We start from the raw sequence: 14704 nt of genomic DNA, 5'->3' as shown, positions 1-14704 counted from the left end.
CCGAGTGATGGATCCTATATATTCGTGTGGGGTGTGACCGGCGGAGGCATTGCATCACGTTAGAAACCCTAGCCGTCACTTCCCTCCCCGAGCAAAACCCTAGCCGTGCGCGGGTGGTAGCATATCTGCGCGTGGCGTTCCGTCCCTGTACGTGTGGATACCAGTAGAGGCGCCGCTGGTTTGCGGTGCTGATCGGCGTGGGAGTACGGCGAGGAGAACGCACGAGGAGGAGAAGGTCGAGCCGGTGCGATCGACTACTTCCTCTATATCGACGCGCGCTACTTCACGAGAGTTCCTTCGACTTCTCAGCGTCTTCTTCCGCTGCGCAGCGCGTCGAGTGGTAACGATCTATGATCTAACACTTGCATGGTTCCTGGTTTACACGATAGAAAATTTTGATTTATGCTATCGTAGCCTACGCATATCCCAACAGTTGCGCCTTCCCCCATACTGGCGGCGTGGCACTCACCACGCCGGCGCTCGAAAGAACCTCAAAAATCACGAACGCGCCCCCTACCTGGCGCGCCAGATGTCGGAGGGTTAACTCCTCCACCAGGGAACTGTGAGGCCCCCTTTTTTGGTTCGGCCGGGGGCAGCGGGTGAAATTTGAGGCTTCGAGAGCAAAACTAAGTCATCTTGAGGGGATCAGCCCCCCCCTCAAGACGATGAGACAAAAGGGGTTTATACAGGTTCGGGCCTCTATGAAGCGTAATACCCTACTCCTGTGTGTATGGTTCTTCTGTACTTAGAAAGTCCCTGAATCCCCGATATGCAAGCTAGGGTTAGACAAGCTTTGGCTTAGGGATTCTAAGTCCGATCCCCCCTCCTCGCTAGGCATGGTCCTCCTTTTGTACTCTAAGGGGATACTACATGTGCTGCGAATGCTATCTAGGGAGAAGGAAAAATATTCTCTATATTAATTACATGTCTTGTGCCTTAGCCCAGAAGCTATCTGCACGTCGGTTGCTGCGCGGGGCCCCTCAAATCATGCAAGGCGCCTTTGTCATTCGCCATTTAATGGATGAGAACTTTCGGGTTCTCGTTCACACTAGAAAACGGGAACCCGGGTCAGTTCAGAGTGGTTGTACTAGCTCTGACCGAGGTAAGAGGCTGTGAAGCCCCTCATCATTATGATGGGACGGGATGGAGCACGCCGCTCGCCGCCTGACACACAGATAGGGTGGGGGGTACACAGTCGCCGTCCCATCCGTCATTCAACCGGTCACAGACCGGTCAGATGCGTAGCACGCCGCATTAAATGCGGCATGGCGCGGTTGCATAGACCGCTTTAAATGCAGTTAGGTGGGCGTTAGACGCGCCCACCTAACCTTGTACACGTGGGCTGATACGTGGAGGGGGTCGGAGCAGCTCGACCCCATGCGAGGGCGGCCTCCTCCCTCTAGCTGGGAGGGGGCAGCCGCCGCACCACCCTAAGCTCGATCCCCCTCGGGGGGAGCCACATGGGTTTGAGGGCGACTTGACCCCAAGCTGGGAGGGGGCAGCCACCGCAACACCCCGGGCTCGACCCCCCTCGGGGAGAGCCACGTGGGTTTGAGGGCGGCCTCCTCCCTCTAGCTGGGAGGGGGTAACCACCGCGCCACCCCGGGCTCGACCCCACTCGGGGGGAGCCACGTGGGTTTGGGGCCGGCCCGACCCCAAGCTGGGAGGGGGCAGCCGCCGCAACACCCCGGGCTCGTCCCCCCTCGGGGGGAGCCATGTGGGTTTGAGGGCGGCCTCCTCCCTCTAGCTGAGAGGGGGTAGCTGCCGTGCCACCCTGGGCTCGACCCCCCTCGGGGGGAGCCACGTGGGTTTGAGGGCGGCCCGACCCCAAGCTGAGAGGGGGCAGCCGCCGCAACACCCCGGGCTCGACCCCCCTCGGGGCGAGCCACGTGGGTTTGAGGGCGGCCTCCTCCCTCTAACTGGGAGGGGTAGCGACGTGATACCCTCGGGCCCATATCACCAACAGATAGTGAGAAAAAAGTTCCAACAAGGCTCTGATACCAGATTATTAGCAACCTAACTTGTATCTCACTCAAACACTCAAGAACACACGAATTTCTCACCAAATCTGACAGGATTGACGATGACCTCGCGCATGATCAGCTTCACAACCTCCGGATTGATGGGGTGGTCTCTAGCCGCCAAGCACCTAAGCTTCTTCTCCTCCTCGGTTTATATATCCACAAATTAATAGTAGTATTCTAAGTCAAATATTACAGAAATATTTAGATTCTAAGTCTCATAATTAAGAAACAACTTTGATGAATTACTACCATTCATCTACGAAACGAAATATCGACTAATTTTTCCTTACAAAATGTCAACATATTGTAGGTACTCCCTATAGTATTGACCCTCCTAATCCCCTCCCTCTCAGGCTGTGTTTAGTTCCACGCCAGAATTGGAAGTTTGAAGAAATTGGAACGATGTGATGGAAAAGTTGAAAGTTTGTATGTGTAGGAAAGTTTGATGTGACGAAAAAGTTAGAAGTATGAAGAAAAAGTTGGGAACTAAATAAGGCCTCACTTATATGTGGGTCCAACCTGATTTTAAATCTTAAACTATGCTGTGTTCAATTGTCAATTTCTCCAACTTTTTCACGCGAACGTTTATCAAACTACTGTAAATAAATAATAATTTTTTTATAAAATAATTATATATAAATGTTGTTTTAAAAAAATATGTTAATCCATTTTAAGGTTTTCTTAAGCTAATAGTTAATTAATTAGTATGTGCTAATGAGCTACTCGTTTTCCATGTAGTGGGATTGAGTTCGCAAAGCATATGTTTCACTGTTTAGATCCGAAACAAATCTCTCGTGCATATGGAACGAAGAGACTTATTAGCACATGATATATTAATATGCTTTTTAGAACAACTTTTCTATATTTTTTTTTGTCAAAACACATCGTTTAATTAGGAGTTTAAGAAGCGTGTACGCGAAAAACGAGTGAGGAGAGTTGGAAAGTTGACTATCGAACATAGCTAGCCTCCGGCTCCACACCCAAGATTTTGCTGAAATTTTGAAAATCGTTTACAAATATTTGAATTGAATGTACGTTTCACCGGAAACTTAATTCCTAGACGCTAGAAATCAGTGTTGGCTAGCTGTAATAGATGAACTTGCTGGTAATTCCATCTCGGCCATTACATGTAGCACAAAATCATCACATCGATTATGGACTAACTAGCCCGCCGTAATTCCATTGCGCGTACAAGATCTAGATTAACAGCTGACAAAAAAAAAGAGCACATGGTAATCTACCTACTAACTAATAATGACAAATTAAGTGGCGATCGACATGAGCTCGCTAGTCTTGTGCGGCACTGTCTCCTGTGCGGCGCCTCTGTCGTGGCGGCTCCTGATCCTGCTCCTTCTCCGTCTCCGGTGTCGGCCTCTTATGCACGACGACGACGGGACTTGCTGCTCGGTTGGCATCGGCTAACAAGACCGCAGAGAACGCTTGTGATTCCGCAATCTCCGCCTCGGCCGTCGCGGCGTGCTTCTGCAGCGCCTGCACGATCTCCTCCTCCCCCGCGAAGGCGGCGGCGCCACGCGTGAGCTTCTCCTTCAACACGGTCATCTTCTCCACCACGGCGTCCTCGAACTTGATCGCGCTGGCCAACAACCCGGCCTTGCGGCTACGGACGGCATCACCGCCGGAGTCCTGCAGGACCAGTGATTTGGTGGACACGCGCATGGCGGTGATCAGCGCCGCAAGCTCCGGAATGACGGGGTGGTCTCTCGCCGCCATGCACCTGAGCTCCTTCTCCAGCAAGCGCCGCGCGGCGGAGGCGATCTCCACCGCCTCCGCGCGGCGCGCGTCGGCCCACGCGACGTGCTTCCTGAGCACCGCCTCCTCGGGCCTCCCTGTCCCGGCGAACACGGCCAGGCCCCTCCTGAGATCCAGCACATAGGACGCCATGTTATCCGCCGCCGACTGGGCGGAGATCACTGCACCTTCCGCCCAGTCCACCTGCTCCGGCGAGGGAGGGTCGGGGTCCTCAAGGTACTCGGTGGCTTCAGACAGCGCTGTGGCCGTGATCTCCTCACACTCTCGGTCGTCGGCCTCTTCCTCCGGGCCGGCCTCCATGAGCTCGGCGATGAGCTCCTGGAGGTCATCGTCGACGGCGGGCGGCATGTCGTCCGCCATGATCGATCGATGGATGCACGCACTACCTACCGTCCGTGTTACCGCCAAAAATTGCAAAGCCCAAAACCTTGGAGATATGGGACGGAATCGATGGATGGATGTCCCTCGATAAATAGACACGACTGCCGATCCGAGTCGGAGTACGTGTACCCGACGGACCGATTTCCTTTCCGATCCAATCGCGTGATCGAGATGGAGGCCGAACGAGGGCCCAACTTCACTGTTGGGCTGCTCGCAGCCGCGGAGCCCAGCCCATCTGCAACTGCAAGAGTTTTCGCAGTAACATTGAACAATTATGCCATATACTCCATTTGTCGATAAATTCTCTCTCAAAAATTGACAGATATAGCGAAAGAGCCTGTAACCTAGTGGTTACAAGAGTCTCAGTAGCACCTAAGGTCCTAGGTTCGACTATTTATGGGAGCGAATTTTTCAGGATTTAACAGCGTTGTGCTTTCAGTGGTAGGTGGCGTACCCGTTGACAGCGAGGTGCCTGTAGTGACGGCGCACGAACATGTGAGAAGATTCGTTCCCACGACTGCCATTTCACGAAAATACTCTGGTTCGGTTGATATATTTGTGTACCTATTTATACATATATGTTAGTTAATCTAAGTCGATTATTTAATTTATTTGTATCGGTCAGATCTTTTGTGTACCTATTTATCATATATGTTAGTTAATCTAAGTTGATTATTTAATTTATTTGTATCGGTCAGATGTTTTGTAGGGTTTTACCGGTATTGGCTAAATTGCTTTGTCGATCTAGATTAGTTAATGTATCTACCACATTGAAAATCAGTCAAGAAGATTGTCTAGATATTATGTTCCTTTAATACTTTGTGCTGCATCAGTCCTAGTCATGCTTAGAACCATAATCTCTAACATGTTTTTTGATTGCTAATAGGGTTTCATCGGGGTTTCAACCGATGAGTTATCTGGACGTTGCATCGGATTATAAGGATTACATACAAGTTGGTTTTAACAGATTGCAACAAATGTTTCATTGATTATCTAATCGTTTGGACATCGGAACACCAGCCGATGTATGCTTTAACCATCGAATCAGCACTCATTCTATCATATCATTATTAGTTGATTGGTTTCTATTATTGTTTTATTATATTACCATCAGTCGATTGTATTTATATCATTATTTACTCAAGTGTCAAAATCTACACTAGGCATATAGCCGGTTGCTCAAAACCCTATCGACATCGGCTAGCGTTGCTATATCGGCTTGTCAACCGATTGGCTCTTTAATTTTTACTTTATACATCTTGTCGGTTACATAATCAAACTGAGTGGCACATCCGCATCTCATCAATATTTTGGATCTGCATTGGAGCTAAGCAGATCTCCCAGACCGTTGTGTTCGTCGACTTTGTTCGCACCAACACATATCTCGCACCATTGCTCGAGCGTAGATTTTTCGTCAACAACCATATGTAACCATATGTGAGAAGATTCCTTCGCATGACCAGACGACCTCCATTTAACAAAATCAGCATGTTACGGAGGAATTTTTAAAAGTTATATATATACATTAAAATTACAATATAGTTACACCACAATTATACTATAATTATATTTGTCAAAATTCTGAAATAAAATGTGTCGATAAATTATGCAGGTGCAGGTGGGTTAAAGAGGTGGGGCCGAGGACTTGTTTCTCCTTCTTCTCTCCTTGTCTCGTCTTCTTCCGAGCGGCGAGGCGAGGGCGGCGTTGGCGACGGGCGGTGGTCGTCTGGGCTTGGAGGAGAGGCCACCGTGGCGGCAGCGAGCGGTGGCCGGAGGAGCAGCGCTCGGGCGGGGACGAATCGACCCGGCGTGGCGGGCGTCGTTCGGGAGCGTGGAGGCGGCGGGGCTTCGGCAACGTCCCGAGGTTGCCGGCAGCGAGGTGGATCGGGGCGTACGGTGGGGAGGAAGAGGGAAGCGGTGGTGGTCGGTGGAGGCCGGCATGTTGGGCGGCGCGGCTAGGCGAGGGGGAGAGGAGGCTAGTGGCTAGCTCGCTCAGTGCGACTCTGACCGCGGCACGCGGCACGCGGGCTTTTACAGCCGCCATGACCGCGAGGAGGGCGAGGACGGCGTGGGACGGGAGCAGGTGGCTGTAGCGGCGTGCGACCGCATGCACTGGCGGCGGCGGGAGGCAACGGGGCGAGGAGTAGGGGCATGGGCTCGATGCGACGCGGCGAGGCCGTCTTGGTCCGCGGGTATGGCGTGGACTTCTGGCGACGAGGCGTTGCGGTGACGGCGGCTACAGTGGCGCGCCGGCTTTGAGGAGAGGCGCGGTGGCTCGCTGCTCGGACCGCAGCGGTGCGGCATTTTGTCGAGCAGGTGGCGTGCGAGGGCGGCTGTCTCGGGGCAAGGCCGTGGGCTGGCTGAGAGATGTGGCTTAGGTTGAATAATATGCCTTAGGATTGAGAATTGGAGGGAATTCATTAGGTGTTAAGTTTGGATTTTGATTTTGAATGGTTTCTAATTTTAGAGGGGAGTGTGAGGATGTATGAATTGAGATCCTAACTGAAATTTATCTTGGGAGAACCTCTTGTTGATTAAAAAACAGACAATATTTGTCTTTTGCAGGCAGTTTCATAAGATGGTTTTACTCCAGAAAAGAAGTTCTCTAAGCTGCCATCAGGAGGATTAAGGGAGCTCATTGGTGCATACTTAACACTTCTCCAGAATTTCTTTTTGAAGTTGTGCATAAGTATTGTTAGTGAGATGGTTCACTTTTGTAGGTCAAGATGGCATAGGCAGGAGCAACATCATGGAAGCAGAAGGTATTTTGAAAGATCTGATTGATGATAAGGTGAACAATGTTGATGCCGAGTTGCATGTCTTACAAGAAGAGCATGAAAAAGACCTGCTCGAGCATGACAGTAAGTTAAGTTTTATCTCTATTCCTTCCCCACCCACACACATGTTGCACTATTTTACTTATCCTTAAGTAAAAAAACACTGTGTTACATAGTATTATTATACGCAAATAAGGATGATCATCTTGCATTTCACAAACATAAGCTGATTATCAACCCTCAAATAATAATCCTCTCTGTTCTTTTCTTGAAAGGAACGGCCCAAAAGAAGAGGAGGCCCAGGAAATGGGAAGCCCAAAGCCCAGATCAGATTGGCAAACAGCAATAAAGCGGGGCGAATACCCCAGTTTCCCTCTCTCCCCCGCCGAGCCTTCGTCGTCAGCTGGTGTTACCCCAGCTTGAATTCTCTGCAAGACAGCAAGTTCTTCCCTACTCCCTCTCCACCCTGCGCAATTCCCTCGCATTCTCATCCTACTCCAAGAGCAGAGGAGGAAGGAGATGGAGAGGCAGGACGGCGACGCTGAGGGATCGGGACGGGGAGAGCATAGGAGCAGAGGCTGCCGTTCCCCGGCAGAGACCAAGACTGACCGAAGCCCCGGCATTCCCAGGTCAGGAGGACCAGCGAATCCATTCTCTTCTCGTTCGTCTTCGCGTTCTTGCATTTCTTTTCGACCGTTTCAATCGCAGTTCCACCGCCATTCTTCCTTGCTGTCTTTCTTGGTCGGTGTTCTTGAAGTTCTCGTTTGGTTTGCTGCAAGAAGCATATCTGATCGATTGATTGCAGAGTTCTGGAGGTGGGGTTCGCCACCGTGCGAGAACACCACGGGACCAAGAGCACCACGGGACCCCAAAAGAGCAACAACCTCCAGAACAAGAAGATAAAATCAAGAGAAGATGGCAGAGAACCGGAGGCCGCAGAGTTGAGACGGGGCGAGAGGAGAAGGTCAGGACCTGCGAATCTTTCTTTCCCTTCTTGTTCTTTGTTTCTTGCTGCGTTCTTGCTTTGTTTTCGATCGTCTCAATCCCTGCAGCTTTCTTGCGTTGGTTTTCTTGCCAAGTTGTGTTTGGCTTCACACGTGTCTGATCGATGTGCAGAGACCACGAGGTGGTATTTGCCGCTGCTGCGCGAGATCCACCTACACTGCAGCGCCCCGACTTCGACTGCGTGCGTCAGAACAAACATCCCAATGGTAATCAGTCTCTCTCCTGTCCTGCTCTGTGTCCGGTTTAATTCTTTTCCTTTACTCTGGGAACGAACATGCATGTATAAAAGCCTATGTACTAGTTGTTGATCCATGTCCATGAATCTGGATTGAAATGTTAACAGATATTGGCAATATCTGTAAATTCTTGTTGGAACCATGCGGAAACTTAATCTAGTTAAGTTCACTGATGCTTTGACACCTTGGTTTCTGAAACTGGATCCTTGTTTCTTGCACTCCTGCCTTTATTTCAAAAGAGAAAAAAAGTAACTTCAGAATTTCCAACAAGAAACTGATCTTTTTTTTTTCTTCCTGCAAAATGCAAATGCAAGTTCACTGATTCATAGAGAGTTGTTTAAGTTACTCCAATCTGATTTTCTTTCACTACAAGAACTAGTCCTGGTGTTCAGTTTTGACAAACTTCTATGATATAAAAACTCCCTGATATGAGAAGCTGACATGTGTATGTGTGGCCATGCACCCAGCCAATACTGAGAATGAGATGACGGGCGGTGATCTCGAGAAAGCAAGTGGAAGCTTACTAGACCAGAGCAAGCAACCGCTGAACATAAAGAGGGATCGTCGCAGGCTAGAAGAAGTCAGGTTAGTGACTTCTCTGCTCCCTTCTTATGCGCAAATATGTATTGTTGGTTGCTCTGTTTGATCTGATAATAACTGTTAGAATTGAGATTATGTTGTTGGTGAATCTGACAAATTGTTGAACCCTAGTGATAAAATGTGGAAGGATGAAGCGAAGGAGATTGGAAGCAGGTCGCCAGCACTAACAAAGGGGAGCACGAAAGAGTCTCAGATGCTTCAGTCTCTCGGTAAATATATTTGAATTTGGGCTTGCTCTTTTGAACTGTGGAGTGGAGTTGATTGGGCCTGTTTTTACTTTTGGTGTGTGTGGATGCACTATCAGGTGCACAAACTGCTAAGAGCTCCAGTGGTTGTCAGGGAAAAAAATGCTAGTGTCCAACTCAATGGCTTCAGGGCAGCCACGGCATCTTTTTTCTTACACCCTATACACCCAGTGTAGTTTGATATCTATATCAGGTCATGTCCAGAGTAACGAGTGGATATTTCAATTAATCAGGATGGAAATTCCAACTAGGTTAATTGCTTGCTCTTGGTTTCACAACTTGTAAATTCTCGTCTCATGCATGGAAACCGTACAGAAACCTCTAATCTAGTTAAGCATGTCAATTCATACTGTAACAACATGCATGATTTCTGACAAGAAACAGAATTCATTGTTTATGTTTTGCTGTTACTTGACAAAACAACAAGCTGATCCTCCCTAATTTCTTGTAAAATGGTATCTTGTTGTTTTGTATCATGTTAAGTAATAATTATGTAACTACAAAAGGATTATTGGAAAGTGATTATTTTGCCAATTTGGAAAGGGAACGTTCACACTCTCAGTGTGCAATTTTGTAGATGAAATTGACTCAACATCAGTACCTGAAAATTGACTTTGAAACTGTGGTAACCCTTGGAACACTTCAATTTTACCTCCAAAATGTGTCCGCACCCCACTTAACATGCCTTTTCCAAACATTTCTTCTTGTAGATGGCAAAGCAAAAAACGCTCAGAAAAGAAGGAAAGATGCTAAGCAAGAACTCCGCAGCAAGATTCCAGGAGTGACACTGGTTTCTGATGACTCACTGTTTGGGCAAGCAGCTAATTACATCGAAGACCTTGAAGGGACATCACTTGACTTAGAAGGCTTATCTGGAACTGCCATGATCAGAAAAGTTCTTCCTGGTTCAAATAAAATACGAGGTGTTACCGCGCTTTTTGAGGCAGCGAGCAGACATATAACAGAAGGTAAGTAGGTAGAATACATTCGGATATGATTCAAGAGCAAATTTCTGCTGACTTCTTTAACCTTTAATTTTCCTTGTATCCACTACGCATTTGCAGTTAAAAAGAAAAAGAAAATTGCCCCTGAAGAAGTTGAAAAGGAATTTCGTCCTGGAGTTGATGCCCATGATGGCCGAGCTGGGAAAAAATTGACCAACATGATTCCCATTCCTGTAAGTATTTATTCCCCACCGACGATTGAGCATATGTGCTCAGATTGAGATTCTTCTTGATGCTAGTTATCAGACAGCTCTCAATGTCCTACTTATACATGGAAATTATTTGCAAGCATTGGTATATTTTTTACTTAGTTCAGTTGTCAGTCTGCTTTGGTTGGAAAACCTGTATCTCCAATTCTCCTCACCATCACCAAGGAACTTGTTGTGTTCCTAGGCGTTTTGTTATCTTTCATGTTATATCTCAAAAGTAACTTATGTCCCTCTGTTATTGTAGCATATTCCAAAAATAAATGGCGATATTCCTTCTGCCATTGAAGCCTTTGCAGATCACCAAAGACTGCTTGACAGGTAAATAGCCCTGTAGTATATTTTTAACTGTATTTCCAAATCTACGACCGATAGAATGTGAACCTCATGGCAGCTTTTGTATGTTCAGTGTTAGTAATGTGAGTCACCATAGGTGTTTCACTTAATGTTGCTTCTAAAATTTGACTCATGGCACGATGTGATTTCTTATTTAGGTTGGTGCTGTATGATCTGGCTGAAGTCAAGGTTAAAGGAGACAGGAATTGCCAGGTATACTTAAAATATCTAGCCATTTCCCTTTTCCTTAATTTTACTACATGTTGTACTTATCTCTTTTAGCATGTGTCTTTTACTCAGTTCCGAGCATTGTCAGATCAAATGTACCACACCACCGAACACCACAGGTTTGTTCGTCAGCAAGTAGTGAAACAGGTTAGTGTTGGTGCAGTCATCATGTTTTCTTGTTAGAACTCTACTTGTCCATGCTCATGTTTCCCTTTTGAACTGTTCCACAGCTTGAGTCTTATCCTGAAATTTATGCGGGTTATGTCCCTATGGATTATAGGGAATATCTGAAGAAGATGACAGAGTAAGTAATTGCTCTTTTTGTAACAAGAAAATCTTTGTTATAGTGTAACATTATGCATTTAAAATTTGTTGCCACAAAATCGACCAGGGATGGAGAGTGGGGTGACCATGTTACGCTTCAGGCTGCTGCCGACTTGGTAAACAAGATGTTTCCTCACTTCCTGAGTTGTTAAATAAAAATTGCTGTCTTGTACATTGGCCATATTATGAAGTATACAGATCAATAGTTCTTTGTATTGGACAGTATGGTTGTAGATTCATTAATTGACAAATAATCAAAAGAAATAATGCTATTTTCTGTGGTTTTTATTTTGGTAACCAGCATGTCTCAACAGCTATATTGCAATCTTGTGCATCTTAGGATTATGTGAATGATCTAGGGATGTTGTATGTCGATCCTTGTTATAAATGTGAAACTCAAGTATCCGCATTGGTTTTTGCAGTATGGTGTAAAGATAACCCTGCTGACATCATGCAGAGATACCTTTTACATTGAAGTTCTTCCTGCTGACCAGAAACCAAAAGGAGGTAGCCTTTTTTTTTGGCAATTGAATTTTTACTGCAATTAATATACTAACTGCACTGTTCTTAGTTGATTTGCCTAGTAGGTCATACTTACTTGAGTAGATGTGTATCTGATGTATTTCTGTTTATTTTTGTTTTCTCCCAAAACCCAGAGATATGCATTAGTTTTTGGGCTGAGGTGCACTACGATTCGGTATATGCAGAAAAAGGTACAGTTTGTCGTTTTGATACAGTGTTCTTCTAGGAGTACTAGTATCTCTTTGGCAGGTTGATGCTGTAGCTCATGTGTGCAAGTTGTGGTGCAGCCAGTTGATCCAGTTCCGTTACAACCTAGTCGTCGGCGAGGAACTGCGACGCCCGGCGAGCAGGAAGAACTTTTATTCTAGAGAATTGAGAGAAAAGCAGAAGGGGAGAGAGAGAGAGAGAGAGAGAGAGAGAGATTGTTTTCTTACATTTTCAACTTGTATATATACGCTACAGCAGCTGGAGATTTATATAGTCAGCACTCGTTTGCCCTCTGGGCCCCACACAGTAGACTCACACAACTAATACGCTTTCTTTACTTGAAGATGCCTTTCCCCGTTACGCCTTGCTCTGTTCTTCCTCCCCGCAATAACGTGCTGCTCTATTCTCCCAGCTATGCCATATAAAAGAAAAGGAGGAGGCAATCTCTAGAGGAGCAACTACAAATTAAAGAGCCATTTAATTTCTTGTTGGTCAGAGATCATTGGCCTGTTGCTGTTGGGCTACGATGTTCATTTTACATTCCTGTTCTTAAAGAGATGTTCAGTAACTGCCCGGGAACACTTACTGTACAGATACATCTTTGGTGAATATAGTATATGGGCCAATAGTTTCATAGACCTTTCGTTCCATGGCGATGTGCAGCGATAGGACCGAGCCGTTCCAACCATCATGCGAAATTCGTTGTCCTACACAAATCTCCTTCTTAAGTCGTCGCTGTTTCACGGGGATGCCGTTTGGTGACGCCGGCCCACATTCGAACATGCAGTCAATGGCTCTCAAAAATGTCCATCCCCCAATACCCCCCATCACTCTCTGTGCTCCCCCATCTGGGTCTTTGTCAAAAATTCCTTCGTTGGGTGTGTGTTCATATCGGTTCAATGTTCTAATTTGTCCCTCTGCATACATCATTCCAGTTCGGATGCATTGTATCTATCGCTCCCTGCACAGCCTCACAACCTTCATACATCTACAGTTCTTTTTGTTCTTGTGTTTAGCCTTTAAAGGTTTAAAGCATCTCGATTTCGAGGCAAGATTTGTCTCCTCGAACGGAATGTCCACTATCCCCCTTGTTAAAAAGATGGAATTTTCTTCATTACAGGATGTCGGGTCGAGGGAAGAAGAAGAATGGAGTGTCCTTCAATATTCCTTTTACACTGCCGATTTTCACCCGATTGACTTAGGTCTTGTTCGTTTCTCCAACTAGACGGTGATGAAATTTTGAATACTCATGACACGCTTTTTAAACTACTAAACGGTATGTTTCGTGCGAAAACTTTCTATATGAAAGTTGTTTTAAAATGTCAGATTAGTATATTTTTCAAGTTTATAATAATTAAAACTCAATTAATTACACGTTATTACCATTTCGTTTTATGTGAAACACTTAATCTTTATCTTCATCTTCAGTAGATTCAAACAACACCTCATTATTTTGTACATGAAGAGTGAACAAAGAAAGATACTTCGTGTAAGAATGGTACTAGAAACAAGGTTTCTGAACTTTGTGTGGATGCCAGCATTAATGCTTATGCTTTAGGTTCAAATTTAATGTTTCCCATGATTTATTCATTGATTAGATTGCTGCCAATTGTTTGCGCCCCATTTTTGACGTGATTTTCTGGGGAAATCCTAACAGTATGATACTATGCTAACACTTTGATTTGGTATGATGTTCTGCCATGTTCATAGTTCAGGAAAAACAAATTTGTTCAGTCGAAAACAGTATTATGCATATGATGGCCCACAGATAAATAAGAGGCACAGAGTGGAATGTCGTGTGGCGGTGTGGGCCACGCAAGTCCATCTACGAATCGGATCCACGGAAGTACACGGACTCCGAATCGGATCCTCTCCATCTCTCTATTTATTGGGGCCCGCCTTCAAGGGAGATTTGCTTCCCATCCTGTCCAACAGATCACTAATTTTGCATACCGCCATAGTTTTGCCGTGCATAGATCGATCGATCATGGCGGACGACATGCCGCCCGCCGTCGACGATGACCTCCAGGAGCTCATCGACGAGCTGATGGAGGACGATGCCGAGGACCGAGAGCACGAGGAAATCTCGGCGACAGCGCTGTCTGAAGCCACCGAGTACCTTGTGGACCCCGACCCTCCCTCGCCGGAGCAGGTGGGATGGGCGGAAGGTGCAGTGATCTCCGCCCAGTCGGCGGCGGATAACATGGCGTCCTATGTGCTCGATCTCAGGAGGGCTCTGGCCGTGTTCGCCGGGACAGGGAGGCCCGAGGAGGCGGTGCTCAGGAAGCACGTCGCGTGGGCCGACGCGCGCCGCGCGGAGGCGGTGGAGATCGCCTCCGCCGCGCGGCGCTTGCTGGAGAAGGAGCTCAGGTGCATGGCGGCGAGAGACCACCCCGTCATTCCGGAGCTTGCGGCGCTGATCACCGCCATGCGCGTGTCCACCAAATCACTGGTCCTGCAGGACTCCGGCGGTGATGCCGTCCGTAGCCGCAAGGCCGGGTTGTTGGCCAGCGCGATCAAGTTCGAGGACGCCGTGGTGGAGAAGATGACCGTGTTGAAGGAGAAGCTCACGCGTGGCGCCGCCGCCTTCGCGGGGGAGGGGGAGATCGTGCAGGCGCTGCAGAAGCACGCCGCGACGGCCGAGGCGGAGATTGCGGAATCACAAGCGTTCTCTGCGGTCTTGTTAGCCGATGCCAACCGAGCAGCAAGTCCCGTCGTCGTCGTGCATAAGAGGCCGACGCCGGAGACGGAGAAGGAGCAGGATCAGGAGCCGCCACGACAGAGGCGCCGCACAGGAGACAGTGCCGCACAAGACTAGCGAGCTCATGTCGATCGCCAC

General features: G+C 47.5%; 1 protein-coding gene across 1 annotated transcript; it reads left to right on the top strand.

The window, feature by feature from the left end:
* Nucleotides 1-5843: 5843 nt before the first annotated feature.
* LOC4333353 (uncharacterized) lies at nucleotides 5844-12167 on the top strand. The gene is made up of 17 exons (XM_015773579.3): nucleotides 5844-6816; nucleotides 6896-7036; nucleotides 7228-7581; nucleotides 7758-7916; nucleotides 8069-8163; nucleotides 8661-8778; nucleotides 8905-9002; nucleotides 9749-10006; nucleotides 10103-10215; nucleotides 10496-10569; nucleotides 10743-10797; nucleotides 10885-10959; nucleotides 11043-11116; nucleotides 11204-11252; nucleotides 11559-11643; nucleotides 11793-11849; nucleotides 11946-12167. Exons 3-17 carry the CDS (start codon nucleotides 7472-7474, stop codon nucleotides 11951-11953), a joined length of 1428 nt encoding a protein of 475 aa, XP_015629065.1. The 5' UTR covers nucleotides 5844-6816; nucleotides 6896-7036; nucleotides 7228-7471; the 3' UTR covers nucleotides 11954-12167.
* Nucleotides 12168-14704: the final 2537 nt, after the last annotated feature.

Source organism: Oryza sativa, chromosome 3 (genome assembly GCF_034140825.1).
Source record: "Oryza sativa Japonica Group chromosome 3, ASM3414082v1".
In the NCBI taxonomy this organism is placed as follows: domain Eukaryota; kingdom Viridiplantae; phylum Streptophyta; class Magnoliopsida; order Poales; family Poaceae; genus Oryza; species Oryza sativa.
Note: the sequence above shows the minus strand (reverse complement) of the source record. Positions and strands in the feature narration are given on the sequence as shown.